An 18,052-nucleotide genomic window follows, 5' to 3' on the forward strand; every position below is an offset into this window, starting at 1 on the left:
GAGGCTGTGGATCGTCGGCGCGTCGAATCGATCGACGGTGGCCGGGACGTCGAAATCCGGCGGGCGTAATGAGATTTACAGTTAAAGAGGTCCGGGCAATTAAAGCGACGCCGTCGTTGGAACCGTTTGAAATCGGCGACGGTTCGGTAACGTACCCGCGTTGTCGGAGCGGGTAACGACGTCGGGTTGCGCCGTAGTCGACGGATCGATTACCGGACGCGAGTGGAAGGCCTAACGGCGATTAGAAGCCGGGCGGGTCGTAATCTGATGTTAAATTGGTGAAAGCTGCGCCACCGGTGACTCTAAACACCGGCTGTACGCCTTATAAGGCAGGCCTCATCATATTGGCCCAAAGAAGTGTATCGTTGTTCGACGGCCGGCCTCTATCTCTCAGGCCTCGGCTAACACGATTTAGAAAAGACCTGCTCCGGTAATCACGAGCACACGCTGATTACTCGACGCCATCGGCCTGACCCGCAAATAGAGAACTCGGCGACGTTTCTTCCGCCGCGCGGTTTCCCATTAATTAGAGCACCGACCGGACCGTCTCCATTTTCTTCTTTCACCTCAGGTTCGTCGGCACCGAGTCCTTTAACCCGTTTACATCTAAAAGAATCAATTTCTTTTGTTGTATCAACGTGGCCTGAGTCCATTTGTCAATTATTTTTTGTAGACCGTAATCACGTGTACAACTTCAAGTCGGCTGTCATAAACAACATATATTCAGAGTATACACGATCATTTTGGACACATAAGTTTCCGCGGTTAGTTTAATAATTAAAACCATCGCTTTGAAAGTGGCCCGAGTCCAATTCATTGTCGATAATGTCCGAACGACATTATCAAGAAGTGCCGAACGAAATGTTTGGAGGTAAATTTTTAAAAGGGTAAAGAATTCTAACGGAGAAACAATAAATTGGTTGAAAATATGCTGGATGCGTTTTTTTGAGAGATGAACCATATAAAATTTTCTATAAGATATCAATGGATGAGAATGCAATGTTTAAAATCCTGGATTTATTACCACGCCGGGGTGGACCAAGACAGTTCGAAAATATTGAGTATTGAGAGTATTGTTTTTTCAATTTGAACTTTTCAATTTGACTTGGGCTCTTTCAAATTTGATAACGAATCTGGATGTTAACTTTGAAAGTGGCTTAACTCCATTTTTGGTAAGAAAACACATATTATTCGCTTAATAATTGCTATTATTTCAATAGGAACTGTAAATTTAACTCTTTTACTCAAATTATTAAGTGCAGAAATCAATTTTTATGTAACTCCTTTCCCTCGCGACGGATGCAGACAATTTTGATTTTGCATAAAGACCTGCAGTCTGGTTGTACAGATAATCACGTAATACTGATATTAACAGTAGATTAATTTTTTTGTTCTGGTAAATACCGTACTTATATATGCTAATGATGCAAACAGGTTAACACTTTGACTGCACTGTCATCTTTGTACAGATCACTGGATTATTTACTCAAAATTAATTGTTCGTCTTTACGGTGATTCTGTCGTGGACAACTGTCCCAGCTGTTGAACTATCTTTTAATAAACTGGTGCCAGGTTAATTTCTTGAAACATTAATATATATTATGTATTAACCCTTTGCAATCGAGTAGCGACTCTGAAGCGCCACTAAAAATTGTTATGGCCCTATTTCAAAGAAATTCCAAAAAACATTACAAAATTTGTATTTGATACATCACTAAACGTTTAAATATTGTACTTGGAAATCGGATCAGTTTCGTATGAAGAAATTGAAAATATTCTAAGACGGAAGAATAATTTAGTTTTAGAATTAGAATAGCACCGAGCGCAAAGGGTTAATCTTTCGATTCGAAGAATCAAGCCTATGGGAAAAATTGTTGCGATCGTCGAACAGACGTGCCATATATCTTAATATTCGTGCAAACAGCTGTTTGGTGATTTCAACTGTCGGTAAGAGTATCATTATCGCTCGAGTGACTCGAATGCGCGGCAAGAGTATCAGCGTCAGCGGAGTGATTTCAATGCGTGGTAATGATACCGTGGCTCGTACCCGGGCATCGTGCAAACGTGCCGTTAATTATACACAATACCTCCTCTAATACCGACTATTTTAACCTAGATAAATACATTTTCGAGCCGAGTTTGCGAGTCTACCGATCGATTTGCTCGCGTGAACGAGTAGAAAATAGAATTTTTCAATCGTCGTAACCTAACGAAACGAATCAATTACGCGAGATTCGCATTCGCGATCCCGATATAGAATCGCGCTTGTTGACTTCTCCGACAGGCGTGTTCCCGGCGCTGCGGTTCGGCTTAATTAATGCGATAAAGAGATACCCGCGAGCAAGATATTGTCGTCGCGATAACGTATGAAAATACTACCTAATGGTTACGATAATTCACCGTTCCGCGGTCGCTAATTATGCACGGGCCTAATTAGAATATTTATACGTCGTGTGGCGGAGGTCGATTTCTAGAACTCCTTCTCAGCACGCTTTAACTTAAACAACGCGTACGTACATACATACATACATACATGTATTTACGTATGTAGCCGCCAGAGGCCGGTGTCTTTTTTTCTTTTTCCTCGCTTTCCTTCTTTCCCGATCTAAGCGTTCGATCGTTCAGGAAGTCGCTTTCAAAACGCTTTTTCCATCGTTTATGAACAAGCACGTTGTCGCAGAAGAATCGTTTCCATTGTGCATGGTACGTGACTAATTACGGAATGGACGGTTTGCATGAGATCGTCGTGATACGAGGATTAAATCGTTCCTCCGCGGGTTTCTGATGCTGAACCGGATGTTTCGCGCTTCTGATAAGGACACTCGGTGTACAGGCTTCTTCTTCTTCTCGGATACACTTTGTACCACCTGTAATTAGTTTACTTTCGTTGCTGTTCAGTGGAACTCCTGGCATTTTCTCGGTTCAATCGGACAGTCGCGGATTTTCAGAATAATTCTCACGAAGATGATTGTTATCGGTGGGCTGCGCATCTTTATGCATTCATATGTACGTTCACGGGTACTGATAGAATTTTTTGCAACGATCTTTGAGTCGAGATTTTTTCTGATTCGGAGTTTGATCAAATCGCGTATACAATCCATCGGTTTCAAATTGGTTCGTTTACAATTATTCCTGGGGAATTATTAAACAGAATTGGATAATTCATGCACCTGTACCGCGATGCGAGTCGATGCTAGACAAAATAATGCACCTAATTGTTGGGATTGTTCTTGCCTAAACTTTCTGACGGAATTATAATTAATGTGTTAGAGTTATATTGAGATACACAGTTAATTTATGGGTACTGAAAAGTGATGAACAGCACCAATAAATAATAATTGGACGAGAATGATCGAATTTCACAAATACGAGGAAAATTATTCGAGATCTTCTGCACTTCAATTTGTATTTGTTTCTTGATGTTAGAGTACTAGAAAGAAGTGCTTCTTTACTTGAAATAAATTGAGAAGAGATGACAGCCAGAGATAAAATGGTAATGAAATGGTAATACCAGAAAAATGGTACCAGTTTTGAACAGGTAACAGTTTTGGTACCGTTCGAACGTGTAAATGATTTTCTGGGAGAACGGTGTCGTTTTGCTGGAGCGTAGGCAAAAGAGAGGAGGTTGCGCGAATATCCGAGCTCGTTGTCAATCGAATCTCGCATCTCGATCCGGGAGTCTCGATTCGAGTTGTCGCGTCACGGTCACGGAACAGACTGGTGTAGCTCAGGAAGGTTTGAATGGAACGAGACACGTGGACGCTGAATGGCCTCGCTAATAGTCATTCTCGAAATTACAAGTTGATAACAGGCCGTGGAAGAAGAAGAAGAAAAAAAGAAAGGTTATCTCGGCTGGAAGCGGCTAACCGAGGCAATCACCGCGAGGCAACACTTTCTTGCTCGCGAAGCTAATTTATCGGGGTTCCCCGGCAGCACGCACGCCGGGATCGTTTTTCTCGAGGGTCCTCCCCGGTCCGCTGATGGGCCCGATGAAAGGATCAAAAGAATTTCCCGTGGTTAATGCAACGAGATATCAAACGGACCTAACGGGCCCGACGGCGCGGCGCGGCGGCGGAGAGCCCCTCGCCGAGTCGTCATCGTTCGCTTTGGTTGTAAATTGGCTACGCGTCATTAATATCAGCCTCGGCGAATTACCACATCACCCTCGGATAACGCGCGGCCGCTACAGCCGATGAACGAGAAACGATAAATGCCAGGACGGCTAATCGACTGCGGCGACCGGACCGCGGAGCCTTGCCGAGGAATGTTCGCGTTAGGCTTCTGTTTCCAGACGCTTCGACGTTCTTCGGCTTTACGGCCGCTGATAATCTTTATTCATCGATGCGCGACTATCGAATTAGAGCCGCGATCTGGATCAACGGGATGATCTTTCCTTTGCTTCTCATCCGATTCCCCGATCGCTCGAACCGGCATACCAGAGAAATCTTGAACGATAACCCGAGAATGTCACACTGATTTTATAGTACGTACAAAATAGCAAGTGCTTTATCGCTTCCGATAATAAATAATCTTTATGCGTTCGCGCCCTGACGCCCGGCGCAAATTGAAACTCTCGTATCGACGTCATTTTTCTTTCAACACTAGGTTTACGGAGCACTGAAAGCGACTATTTTGCATTACTTCGTGAAAACAACAAGAACGCGCTACCCACATTTTTAGCAATATTTTTAAAATAATATATACCCGAAGAAATAAATTTGCTAAATAATTTCTTACGTGTGCATCCTTAGAATCTTAATAGTATTAAATTAAAATTATTAGAACCCGTCATTTTGACGGGTCCCGTAAATCTAGTGTTAGTCACACGAATTTTATAGTATACGTACAAACCAGACAGTTTCTCGTTTCTGATATTATTTATTCGCGATTTTTCCTTCGTTTTCAACACGTTCGCGGACAGGCAAAAATTTCAGCTGCAAAAATAGACAGGCAATTTTTCTTGAAACTAGTTGTACTATCCGAAATCTGATTAGACATAAACAGTAATAATGACAGTCGGCCATTACCTTGAAATGTATATTAATTACAAAAACTTAAGGCTGTATAAAATTGAATGAATAAAAATTGGCTTTAAAATTTGAACGCTGTAACATTCATGTCATTTTGCATCACTGTGAAAATGAATGCCAAAGCATTCACGTCCGCGACCGTGTTAATTCAGTGGGTGAAACGAGTATTCGAAAATTGTGCATCGACCTCAAAACATCATACCGACTTTACAATAAACACGAAGTACTGTTAAAAAATATCGTAGAATGATTTCTTCACAGACTTAAATACTTCATTCGGCGTTGTACCAAATACGGTTTTAAAAATGAACATCTTCGGAGTTCGCGTAATCGAGATTAATCTTCTTTTAATTGCCGAAAAAAGACAATGCTACCGTTTTTCTTTTCCTCGATCTCGAATTTCGTAAATTTCGATCCATCATCCAAGTTGCTCAACCGAAAAAAAAAAAGAAAAAAGGAAACGAAATGATCGATGCGTTACGTCTCTCGCGCGAAGTCTAATCCGAGACGTAAACGTACTCGCGAAACTCGGTTAATTAACGTCCAGATTATCTCGGACAGTTCGCCGCGGAATGATGGAATAGAGTAGCTTAAGGAACGGCTGAAGTTTATCGGTCGATCAGCAATTACCTTGACATTATCCGGAGGAATCGGTTAGAACGTCGGACGATAGAGTGTTATTGATAATATTTCCCGATGAGAAAACGGTAAACGTGTCCGAGGTTGATCCGAGAGATCCGAGAGATCCGAGAGATCATCTCGGAACGGTGGGGCTGCAAACCGTATCAGTTTCCGCGAACGGCTCGCGAGCCTAACTGGCTAGGATGTGGTCCGCGGAACTGACTAATGGTGCTGGCGAGAACCGTCAAAGATCCTCGGCGGATCGATGAAAATTTATCTGCGGCTCATAGTTCAAACGCCGATGGATTTCGGTCTATTACACTTGATGGCCGGCCTCTAACTAACTTATGGCTGCGAGCGCGATAATATCTTTGCTCGGCAGATAACTCCGGGAGTTTTGAAATTTCCGATACTTAGGGAACAACTTGGCCTAGAGGCGAGAGACAGGGTAGCAATAAGGAAACCATAGTTTTTGATATTGCTGCAAAATTTATACGCTCGGTATCGTCACGTAGAATTGTAGCGCGTGCGATTATTGTGATGGAAGCAGCTGCTTAATGATAGCCTCGCTAACGTTGCTGCCTGCCAGCAATGATTTGCTGCTTGGATAGTCTGCTTCGATGTGTCTGTGTCGAAGTATTATATTTCGAAAGCGGTTGACCGATTGATATCTTCGAAAGATGTTTACTGGAACGGGAAAGTAAGAATTGCAACCGATGCGGATTAAATTAGCGACTCTAATAAATTACAGGTGGCTATGCAAATTCCGATTTTTATTCGGAACTTATTGGAACTCTTTCAATACTGTAACGTATGCTAATTTTTCTCCTCGGTTTTATTATTGTGCGTTCCGTGAAACGAAGATTCCAGTCAAACCGGTATTATTATTAATCTTAAACCGTGTTATATTTCACAATGTAAAATTGAACCTTGTTGCACCGGCATTTTTCCAATACGATTTTTAGATTCTGAATTTGTGAACTAGTCAGAAGGACTTCGTCCGTAGCAATTTTCGTATAAGATTTAAGACTTGAATAATTATCACGAAAGTGGCCAGTAAATCTAACATTAGTGAAAATATTGAACCGATAATGCGCTTGATAGAGTCGTAAAATTGATGCCTATCTCTGGGTTTAATTGGAAAATTTCACTATGCTGATTGAACACATTAGAATTTTTCCAAGTGTCTGTTGTTTGCAGAATTTATAAAAGCTCCGGTATCGAGAGATATAAATTTTCGATAATTGATAAGGCGGACTGGTTCCATTACGGTTCCAGATAAAGTTCGTTCGGCTTGCGGTCGAATAAATGTCGGACCCCGGGGTCGGTGCCATTTGCAGGTGTTCCACTAGCGAATGTGGATCAGATTAGACTGATTTGCGATTGCGGAGGACTCTTAATATTGCTCGAGCTTAGAGCCAACTGCGTCGGCGATTGGAATCTTGATAAACGTTAAACGGTTCAGGGGTAACGCGTGAAAAACAATTAATTACACGGTGCAGATGGTATTGAGCGGTTAACTGGTATGCGTGGCGCGTTTACGCGAGCGCGTAACAACGTGGAAATTGTAAATTTAGCTTCGTGGTTAATTATATTAACTCTTCTTATCCTGTGATGGCAGTGAAAATATTTATATCAAATTTTTCTGGTATTAATTTTGAGTGTATTCTGAAGAAAAACTGCGAATAATTATATCAATACTCTTATCCTGTGATGGCAGTGAAAATATTTATAGCAAATCTTGCTGGTATTAATTTTTAGTGTACGCTGAAGAAAAACTGATAATTATATCAATATTTTAAGTTCTTGAAAGTAAGAAAAATAGAGCTACATATTATGAAAAAAATTAGTTTCTGATTAATTCAAGCTGATTTTGCATCAAACGTGTTGGATCTTTGACACTGTTCGAGTCAGATCATTAACACCGATGTCCGTCGGCAACAATTTTGAGTGCATCGCGAGAAAAAAAAAAGAAACTGCAAGCCCATTGCTCGCACCAATCTCGCGACCACAAGTGGAGCGTCGGCAAATAACATTGCCCCATAGAATCCACGAAATCGTTTGCTCGACCGCAAGCGCTACCAGTTTTCCGCGACCGCAAGAGAAGCGACCAGAAATAGAGCGACGTCCTTTGCAACAGAGAAGATTTTTCGAAACTCGTTTCTCCCGATTGCTTTCCATATACAGTTCCTACACGGAAGTTCAGAACAATCGTCGGCAGCAATGGAAACCTTGAAAACGTTAACAGGCTGACTGCTATGTCGGTCATATATGAGCTACGCTATGCTCTCATCGGGTCTAGAAACCAATTTCCACTGTAATATATTCGAGAAAATTAATTTTTGCTGTATACTATATTGAAGAAAATTAATTTTTACAGTACTGTGTTGGAGAAGATTAATTTTCGCTGTGACAAAATTAACTTTTCTTAGGATTGCACAGTGCACAGAGGTCAAAGAGGTGACCGTGACAAATTTGACCTATCCATTGTTGACTTCAATAGTTAAACTGCTTCCTGACTACTAATTAAAGTTCCCAAGGTCTGTAATTTGGCAATCACCGTGTAAACCGTCGCACAAACAAACTCCGGAAGCGTCCACGCTCCGAATCGAGGGAAAAATGCGAGTACGGGTGTTAGGCCAATTTTCCAACCACAAGTGGAGCAGCTGCGCACAACGTTGGGTCCGCGAAACGGTCAAAAGCGGTTCGAGTGGTTCGAATTCCTCGGTGACCGCAGAGGGAGCGACCATAAGTGAAGTAACACCTTCCATTTTACCGTGCAATTGAGTATTTTTTCCGAAAGTAGCCATGCTGCACGGAAACACTTCTTTTCGTGCTAAATCATTCGTGGATTTGCGAAACGGTCTCACAGAAACTAATCTCCAAGGCGACAGATGAATTATTGCCTTGAATATGAATGGGTAGAAATGGGTTTATGCAGATCGCGGAGCTTGTGTTTTCTGGCTTCTCTTTTCCTCTCGAGCGATTTGCTTTTTGACGAGTTTCATTAACGAGAATCGTCGAATGAGACTCCAATGGGAAAATGAGTGTCTAGGTAACCGAAATATGCTCGGTCGGGAGCAGAGTGCAAGGAACCAGGAAAAGAGTGATCTATGCACACATAGAGCGAAAAAGAAATTGCCTACGCGGAATAGGACGCGGCTGGCCGACGCGGCGCGGCGATCCCGTGAAATCGTATTCGCGTATCGGACCGCTATCCGATGCGTAGCATCGCGTAACGGCCCAGGAAAAAGTGCTGGAAACGAGCGTTGCATCGCGGAGGTCAGAGTTTTAGAAAGAGGCCTTAAGGTTGTTACGAGCAGCGCCGTAGTAATTACACGTTGCCCCGGCGCGATATTGCGTTACGTGCATGCATTACGCACATAGTTCGGCGCGCGATGCGGCACCGAGAAAAACGATACGTCCCGCGGCGGACTATAAATTCCGCTCGAAAGCCTTGCCGGGATGATTGCCTGCATCAGCTGACTCGGGACGTGATAATCGACTCGATTCCCGATTTCGGAATCGTCCGATCACTACCCGTTCCGCCATTTTATTCCCACCTCCGTCAAATCCAAAAATTAAACTTCTGCCCGGAACATATTCGATATAAATCGCGAACGTGATTTTTAAACGAATTATTTGGCAGTCTATTAAATATGAAGAATAGTACTATGCATATATTAGACAAATGTGGTTAATGATATTTTCGAAAAATGTTGATAAAGCTATGAATTCTTTTTAGCAAATATAAAATATAGATGCAACCCGGAAAGAAATTTGGACAGTCTGAAATATTTTTGACGCGGAGGATTAATTTACTAGTTGACGTGTACAAAAGTTTTCGAAAGAATTGCGTAGGAATTTGTGAAGAAAATACAGCTATGCTTTTCTATTCCGGTAGTGAATATTCAAAAGAGTTTCGGTGTGTGGGAAATATTTTAATTCTTTTATTTCACTTTTTAGAGAGATTTTGCACCTTTGGAGTGTGAAGAACGTTCGTATCTATTTTGCAAAATTCGAGCTTTCTCAGTTATATATAATCGGATGTAATTAACTAATCAGAGAAAAGTTTGTTTCCGAGTATGCATAAGTTTCGAAACGATAACGATGCTGAATTAATGCACACAAATAGCTAAAAAAATTTCTTTTATTCAACGAAATGTTAATAAACTGTACACAAAGAAACACGCTTTTGATATCTTTCTTGTTTCCGCGCTAAAGGATCGTAAAAATTATGTTATTTTTGGACCAAAGGAAGAGCAGCTGCACTCAACACGAACGTCATGAATATTTATACAGTTTTTTTTCCAGCGAGGCGTAATCGCATACTTTTTTGTCCCGCTGCAAATATTTAATTATTCGGTGACCTCACAATAAACGTTGATCGGTTTTTGAAAAAAAAAAAGAAATGGTTTCGATTGTAATTAGATTTTGATGTTGGTTATAACGCGTTTCTGGTTCGTTATGATTACGCCGTGGATTTTATGCATTCATAGCGCATTCATAATTGGATCGTGATTCAATTACTGGGTTGAGTCATAAGTAACTTCCGTCACGGATGGCGAAAATTCAATGCATATTAAATGAAAAAATGCTAATGAGTATTTTTCTATTTCGTAATGACTGCCACGTTTGCGAACAAGGAAGCCGATACTTGTGACAATATCATAGTTCGAAATGAAATGTTCTTTCAGTCACAAATTACTATTACTGGGACCGAACATTATATTTTTCATCTCTTCAAGATTTGTACGATAAATGAACTTTGAGATTAAAACGGGTTAATAGAATAAAATGGAAAAGGAACAAGTTAGGTGTATTTCCTAGTTCGCCGAAAAATAAACTGCATGTTTCGGAACATCAGCTCTTATCGCGATAAGATTTTTAATTGGAAGAAAGTGTTTCGAATTTTTTCTTTTCCGATAACGCGCTGCACACTCGAACCTTTTATTTTGTCGGAACACAGTTAACGGTGGAAAGAGAAATTTCGTGTTCGCATGATTATATCGCATCGCTAAGATATGCTCACGTCGAGATTCTAGGAATTGATGCATCGGCGAATCGAGCCGTAAAAATTTCATCGTCCGCGAAAGAAAATGTCGGCAACCGGTCACGATAGCCGAGAAGCTCACATAACCGAATCCTGCTAAGAATTTCTTCCGTTTCCAGTTATTCTTTATCTACCAAAACTAATTCGTATAAACATTAAACATTAGGAGTACCACTGAACAGTCCATCGTTTAATTCAATTACGCAGCCGTGCGAATTAAAAATGCTTTATCAATTTTTCGCATCGCGAAATTCAAATAAATTTCGAGTTTAACCGAAGAACAGTGGCGGTAAAAATTTACGATTTGCGAACAGATGTATTACAATTGACATGTTTCGCGTCCGAGATAAATTTCCGAAGAAACACGTTGCCGGGGAACTCGTTAAGCCGGGAGATGCGTATCTCGAACATTCGTTCATCTCCGTGGTCATCCGTTTTCCAAGAAGAAGTGAATTTGAAATATATGTATCGCCCGAGGCGGTCCTTATCGCGCTCGTTAATTGGAACTCGAACTTTACGAGCGCAGATAAACCACTGTATTAACGAAGACAGTCGTTTCTCGTTTATAGCGTCGATCTCGTCACAATGGCGCAATAAAAACGAGCCGAAAGACGACCAGACGGTAAAGAGGTACACTGTGGAAATGCAAACGAGCAGACGGTGCGGAGCGCGACCTTAAGGAATCGTTTCTCTAACCGAAAAAATTGCACGAAAGCGAACAAAATACAAAACAATTTCAAACTCTTTGTACCATAAAACTGTACTTTTGAGCCCAGTTTGAAATCTAATCACAACGCAAAATTACTACTTTTTGCAATATTTAGCTGAAAAATAGGCGAGTCACTTTCCGTATGCTCATAAACATTTCCTGTATTTCTGCAACAAGTGAACACTGTAAGTATTTTTCAGAAATGCGAGAAAAAAGGAAAATTGATGTTTTGAAACTGAATTAGAGGGATGATTGCAGCATGAGTTCGGGTCTGTTCGGGTCGGAGAAACCCGCGGAAACGATCTTCGGAAGGTCGGTAAGGCAGTTTCGCGCTGATTGGAAGAAAAAGTTGGGGGTGGACGGGGGATGGTGGTTGGGAGGGGGGCTAATACTCGTATTCAGACTTATTTCTAAAGACACCGGTAACGAGGATCGAGATAATGGATGAAAGAACGAGCGAATGCATTAATATCCGTCCTTCGAGGTAATTAATGAAATCCGAGGCGGGAAAAGAGAAGAATGGCGCGGCTCTTCCGGTCGTAAGTCTCACGTGCGCTCGGCCTTTCGAACCGGTTGATCGGATACAGTCTGGAAAACCCGGGACGATCGTTGCTCAACTAAACAGATTTTCACTTCGTTTCGAATTTTCTCTCAGCCGCTCGCGCATCAAATGTCCTTTTTCACATTAAATAACTTTTACACAAACAATTTTAAAAGTATTTCGAAAACCGTGGAGACAAGCAACAATTTCTACCAAATACAGAGCTATGGTTATCTTGATACGAACCAAAATCTGGCTTTAAAATGACAAATTTTAAGCAACAAACCTTGCTGTAACGCGAGATTAATACAACATTTATAGCGAAATATATTATATATATAGTCTTATAAATCATTGCAGTGGTGCAAAACTTCGTTTCTAGTAACTTTACGTTGAAAATGCGTCTTAGAAACTTTTCTGTAGCAATGATTATGTTGCTAGGGAATGCATCTTACAAGTGTACAGAGCTCAGCAAAGTTTTCTGGCTTTTCGACAGGTAACGATCGTTAGATCTTAGTAGATCTAGAAGAGTGATTAGAGGACTTGTTGCGCCTATAAATTTGGAAGCAATCCAAACGACATTTCATGCGCAAGGTCCGATCGAAAGCTCGTTCGACCTCGGAGAGTATGGTCGCAGGATCGAGTCTGGCGAGAGAAAATTTGCGGCAGGGCTCGAAGAAAGTCTAGAGTGTGTTTCCGAAGGCAGAATTCCTCGCAAAATCGTCCGTCAAACGATTCGCTTTCACTCTCTTACGAATAACAGACGGCGAGACACGCGAGCGCCGCGCCGGCTGACCGAACGGGCGAAGCGTACGCGCGCGCGCGCGCGCGAGCGCGCTTTGAGTATGTATCTAAATCACAGCTCGTGCTACTAATTACTTATATACGTTATTATACCTTTCTCGATACTCTGTTACTTACCGATCACTATGTTACGTTCCATTAGTCTACTGTTTTTCCTTGCGTGTATACGTATGTAGATACGTGAAGTGACAAACAAATAATAAAAGAGAAGAGGGAGGACGGGTTCGAGGAGGACAGTTTAGGGAGAGAGAGAGAAGAAACTCGAATAGAACGATATAAAAAGTAGAATCATCCTATGTATAAAATAACGTTAATATCTCATAGTGGTATTAAATATCGTTGATCGATGGGCGATCGTCGATCCACGCGGCCACCGATCCCGCACCCCTTTCGCGCCAATCGGTCGTCTTAGGAACAACAATTTCATCAAAGGATCGTGGCCACCGTCGATCGACGATCCGACTAATTGATTACGTGGTATAAAAAAATAAAGGGCGTGCTCGCCTGCTTATATTATATTCACTCGTGAATTTATCGACAGAACGAGCGTAATCGAATTTCACTGTCTGCCGGGCCGAGTCACCGGAATAGCCACTCTCGAATTTACGAAAAAAAAGAAACGATCAAAGGGTAATCGATCTTTCGAAACCTTCGACGCACGAACATCTCGGCAACAATTATTCTACTTTAAAATTAAATACGCGGCAATCTCGTTGCGAAAGCCTCGGAGTCCTCAAGCTGTCTCTTCCTCGTAAATTCAAAGGTGTCCAAACTCACCCTCGCAGATGTCACCAGTTCAGACTCGCGTTAACAGAATCGATCAAAGGATCTCGATCGGAAAGGATTCGATCAAAATATCGAACAACATCGAAAGGTTAATTGCAACTCTTCGCGTACCAAGGTGTCCGGTGTCGGAGCGTCGAATTCTCCGCTGACGATCGTCCTCGGTGCCCGAACAGTGAGCACGAACCGTAAGTTAGGCGAGCCGGAAGTCTGGACTGGCGACAGGAATGATCGTCGGACGGAAGCATGTTCGCTCGGTGTTGATAAATTCACGATACGCGGGGCTTTGTGGGACGGTTTCCTGCGTTCGGCCGATAGAATCCGCGGCAGGGTCACTGGTAAAAGAGAAGAAGCGTCGATCTATCTTCGCAGAACTGGGGTTAATTAAATATCGACGGGCCCGGGGCTGGTTCTTCTCGGGGTCCGTCGGCGCTAAGATTCGTTCTAGGACGATTCGGCCTGATCGCGGGACGGGTTCAGCGCGTCCGACGTTGGCCCAAAGGCGCGTCGATCCCGCGATCGTTGCCATTGGTCATGGTTCGCTCTGTGCTCGGGGCTCTAACCTCGTAGATCGTTTCAAGACTCAAACGCCGGGAGGGGAACGGAAGGAGGACGGCAGTGGGAGGATAGAATTAAAGAGAGAGAAAAAGAGAGAGCGATAGATAGAGAAAAAGAGCTGTGGAAGAGAAAGAGAGAAGACTCGCACCGTGCGCCCCATCCGGAGAGGAGAGGCAGCAACGACCCGATGAGTTCGACGGGGCATCGAGCGATCTCCAGGGTCCTCGAAGTCGACTAACTGGGTGGATTGCAAGCGTTCCCCGAGGGATCGACCGAGACCGGGTGCGACTGACTCCTGTTTGTGACAGTGGTGGTCGTGGTGGTGGTGGTCTCGGCGGACGGGCTGGGATTCCCGCTGTTCCCGTTGTTGTTCCCGCTGTTCCCGGTCGCCTGTTGTTGGACGCTCGGCTTCTGCGTGACGTGGGTCTGATAATGCTTCGCCAGGTGCGCCTTCTGCCGGAAGCTCTTGCCGCAGAGGGAGCAGGCGAACGGTTTCTCGCCGGTGTGCGTCCGGATGTGAACGTTCACGCTGTACTTGTCCTTGAACCCTTTGCTACAGATGCTGCAGTAGTGGAGCGAGCGTTCCTTGCGCTGAACGCTGCCCGGCGAGCCACCGGACGCGCCTTGTTGCTGGCCACCTCCGCCGCCTCCGCTCTCTGATCCGCTGTTCCCGTTGCTGGCAGCGTTCGCGTTGTTGTTGTTCTTGTTGGTGCGTCGGCAGTACTTCTTCGGGGCTTTGGCCGGGACCACTCTCGACGGGGCCAGCTGGATCTGGTTGGTCGTCTGCTCGACCTCCGGCCGGGTGGCTGTCGGCTGTTGTAGAACGTCTTGTTGAGCAGCGGTGACGACCGTGACCGTGCTCACCTGGCCAAGGTCGGCTGGCAAAGTGATGGTACCGAGACTACCGCTGGTCGGGTCCAGCGTGTACATCACCGTGGTGGTCGCGGACACGTTGCAGACTGGTTCCAGGCTGCAATAAGACTCCACCACCTCGTTGGCTATGCTCTTCAGCTTCTCGTAGTCGCCTGGACGGTAGGTCGTCTGGTCCAGCTGTGACAGCAGCAGGTCCTCGTCCGTGCAGGTGTGCATCGACTCGTCCTGCTGTTGTTGTTGTTGTTGCTGCTGCTGCTGCTGCTGTTGTTGTTGCTGTTGTTGCTGCTGTTGCTGCGGATCCGAGACGATCTGGAGCGCGGCGTTACTCGTCACCGGCATCGATATGGGGGCCTGGTTGGACGGCGACGAGGACGACACCACCTGGGTCGGCCCGGTGTACAGTTTCCCCTGAAGAGCGCTTCTCAGAAGACTCTCGGCGGAGTCGCCGGCGCCGACCGCGACCGCAGCCGCAGCCGCAGCCGCGGCGGCCGCCTCCTGGAGATTCTGGTCGGAGAGCTTCCAGTCGTTGTTGTTGTCGCCGCCGGCCGCGCAATTGCCGCTGTTCGACGAGGCCCGACCGCACAGTTCTTTGCTCTCGACGAAACCGCTGTCGTCGGTCGTGTACTGCGAGGACGCGACGGAGAAGCGGTCCGGGTGAAACCTGTCGTTCACCGTCCGCGACACCTCGCTCACGTTCGTCGTCTGATCGTGATCCGGCTCGTTCGCGGCCGGCTCCATGCTCAGGATAGCGTCCAGATCGAGATTCGGCCGCAGGGACCAGGAGTCGCTGGACGTCGGCGCCGGGCTTTTGCAGCAGTCCAACGCGTCCATCGAGTTCGCCTCGTTGTTCAGCACGGTCAGAGTGTAGATAGCCCCGTCCGTGTTCTGTCTGTCGTTGGCGGAACAGCCTCGGCCGACCGTTTGATGATGGTCGTTCGATCCTTGATGAACGTTCACGGTGTCGTTCCCGTGGCTCTGAGCGTTCGCGTGGGCCGACCAACAGTACTTGTTCAGGTCCTCTAACAGTATGTTGCAGGTCTGCTCTTTGCTCTCGTCGGTGGCCCAGTAGTCGCAGTCCGACTGGTCCATCGGGGTCTGCTCGTTGCTCTGCTGCACGTTGCAGGTGTTGTGATGGGTCCGCACGTGGTGATGGTGATGATGATGGCCCAGGGAGCTCGTGATCGTCGAGACCGGCGGCAACGCGGTCAGGGTGTTGTTGTTCGTTTCTTTGATGAACGGCGAGCCGTGGAGGTCGCGACCGGTCTCGTGCTCCTCGTGGCTCTGCTGCAGGTAGCCCATGCTTCGGCAGGTGGTGCGATGAAGGAAACTCTCCTCGTCGGACACCCCGTCCGCCGACGCGCAATGCGGCGGCGGTGACACCACGAAGTCGAAGAAGTCCGTCTTCGGCAGATCCTCCCCGCCCCCTCCCGGGGCGAACGCCTCCGTTAAATCCATCGAACCGTTCACGTGCCGGGTTCTCGTGGTTGCTTCTTTATCAGGGTCGGGACACCAGTGGCCTCGCTAGGCTGGCTGGCTTGCTAGCGCGGGAACGGGAAGACGGTTTCAGCAGAGGCTCCGGTGGTCACTCCTCGACCACCGCATCCTTGAACTCTCGGAACTACCTGGACAGACAGAAGCAACGAGATTCGGTGAAAGTGTTCGCAGACATTTCGATTATTATCGATATCAACCGCCTGACCCCGTACACCCGCTACAAAGTCGAGACTTTCTCCGCGGAGCACAATAGAGACTCCTGCAACGGCATACGTCTGTTAGGCTGCTCTACAAAAAGTCTGGCAGGATAAGCGTGACTATTCGGCTCCGTGCTAGTTTTCTTTCGGTCGTTATGCAATGTTCTTTGCCTTAAATATTATTCTGTAAAATTCCAGATCTGTATCCCTTCGATTAACCCATTTGTATCGTTAGGTCACTATCATTATTCGTTAGCTAAAAAGTAGAAATGGAGGGTGTTGTTGGAGATGAAAGTAGTAATTCTGATTTTTTCTTATGATGCTGAAATATGAAGTTGTTTTTGTGATAAAGTTTGGTGACGAAGGCGTTCTTCTCATATTCCGTTACGATGCAGATGGGTTAAGGGTAATCTGGTGCTGGAAAGCCTAAACTTTTTATTCTCCCAAGGTATTACTTCAGACTTTTAGGTGAAATAAAAGCAAAAATAAATCTGCAAATCAGCTTTATTTGGAACTGATTCGGATAAGTAAAAATGTTTACGATATCTATGTTAAAATGATTGTCAACGCGGAAAGGACGTTGAGAGCACGCCAAGTTTTGCAGAACTTAATCAATTCTAACATTACCTTTCAAGTCGTTGTGCCGGCAGCTTGACTTCGACGGTTAGTGACCGTTGACGCCACCCTGGCTAATTAATTGTGTTATCTAGCACTTTAAGGCGTCTAACCGTGTCAAAGTACAATATTAGACCAACCACGTCAATTTATCTATCGTATCCTAACCCTAGCAAGCTCATGGGTTTTCGATCCTGAACAACCACTCTCCGGCGATGTCAGAGATTTCTTTGAGCCCGGAATCAGGTGGCATTGCCAAGGGTACGGGATCCAGCGTGAAACCCCAGAAAGATTGCCCAGCCTCGAAGACGTCAAGGTCCTCGGCGACTTGTCACCGCGCGAAAAACGGGTCGGCTCTGCACGGCAGCAAAGTTGCAAAACCGTTCCCGTCAACGGGTGGAAAAATGCCGATTCGCCGTCCCTCCCCGTATCGAATCCCATAGAATCCGAGGACAATGGCGCATACCGCGCCGCCGTGTCCCAGATTTTCCAGCGTTTTCTTAGGCGACGGGCCAGAGCAGCGCGGCGGCTGGCACAGTGGAATAGGATCGCTGGCTGGCTGGCTGGCTGGCTGGCTGGCGCATTAGGCCGAAGAGCAGGGCTCTGGCTCTCTCGCATGCTCTAGGCGTGGGAACGCACCGTGGCCGTGTATAAATTCACCACAACCATAGCAGGCTAGCCCAGCCAGGCTAGGCACAGCGATCGGGCACCACGTATATACTGACTCCGGGAGCCAGAAGGAGAATCGAGAAGGAGAACGGTGCTCGGTCGCCG

At 45.3% G+C, this 18,052-nt stretch overlaps 2 protein-coding genes across 2 annotated transcripts in view; one reads left to right on the forward strand and one right to left on the reverse strand.

The window, feature by feature from the left end:
* LOC143365895 (synaptic vesicle 2-related protein) overlaps positions 1–18,052 on the forward strand; it is a 358,886-nt gene that overhangs the window by 23,670 nt on the left and 317,164 nt on the right. The window lies entirely within an intron of this gene.
* Positions 14,196–18,052, reverse strand: part of LOC143365894 (uncharacterized) — a 122,586-nt gene continuing 118,729 nt past the window's right edge. The window contains exon 4 of the mRNA XM_076806478.1: positions 14,196–16,594. Within this exon, the coding sequence (XP_076662593.1) occupies positions 14,334–16,427 (2,094 nt within the window). The 5' untranslated portion in view covers positions 16,428–16,594 and the 3' untranslated portion in view covers positions 14,196–14,333. The remainder of the gene's footprint in view (positions 16,595–18,052) is intronic.

Source organism: Halictus rubicundus, chromosome 2 (assembly GCF_050948215.1).
Source record: "Halictus rubicundus isolate RS-2024b chromosome 2, iyHalRubi1_principal, whole genome shotgun sequence".
NCBI classification, from domain to species: Eukaryota; Metazoa; Arthropoda; class Insecta; order Hymenoptera; family Halictidae; genus Halictus; species Halictus rubicundus.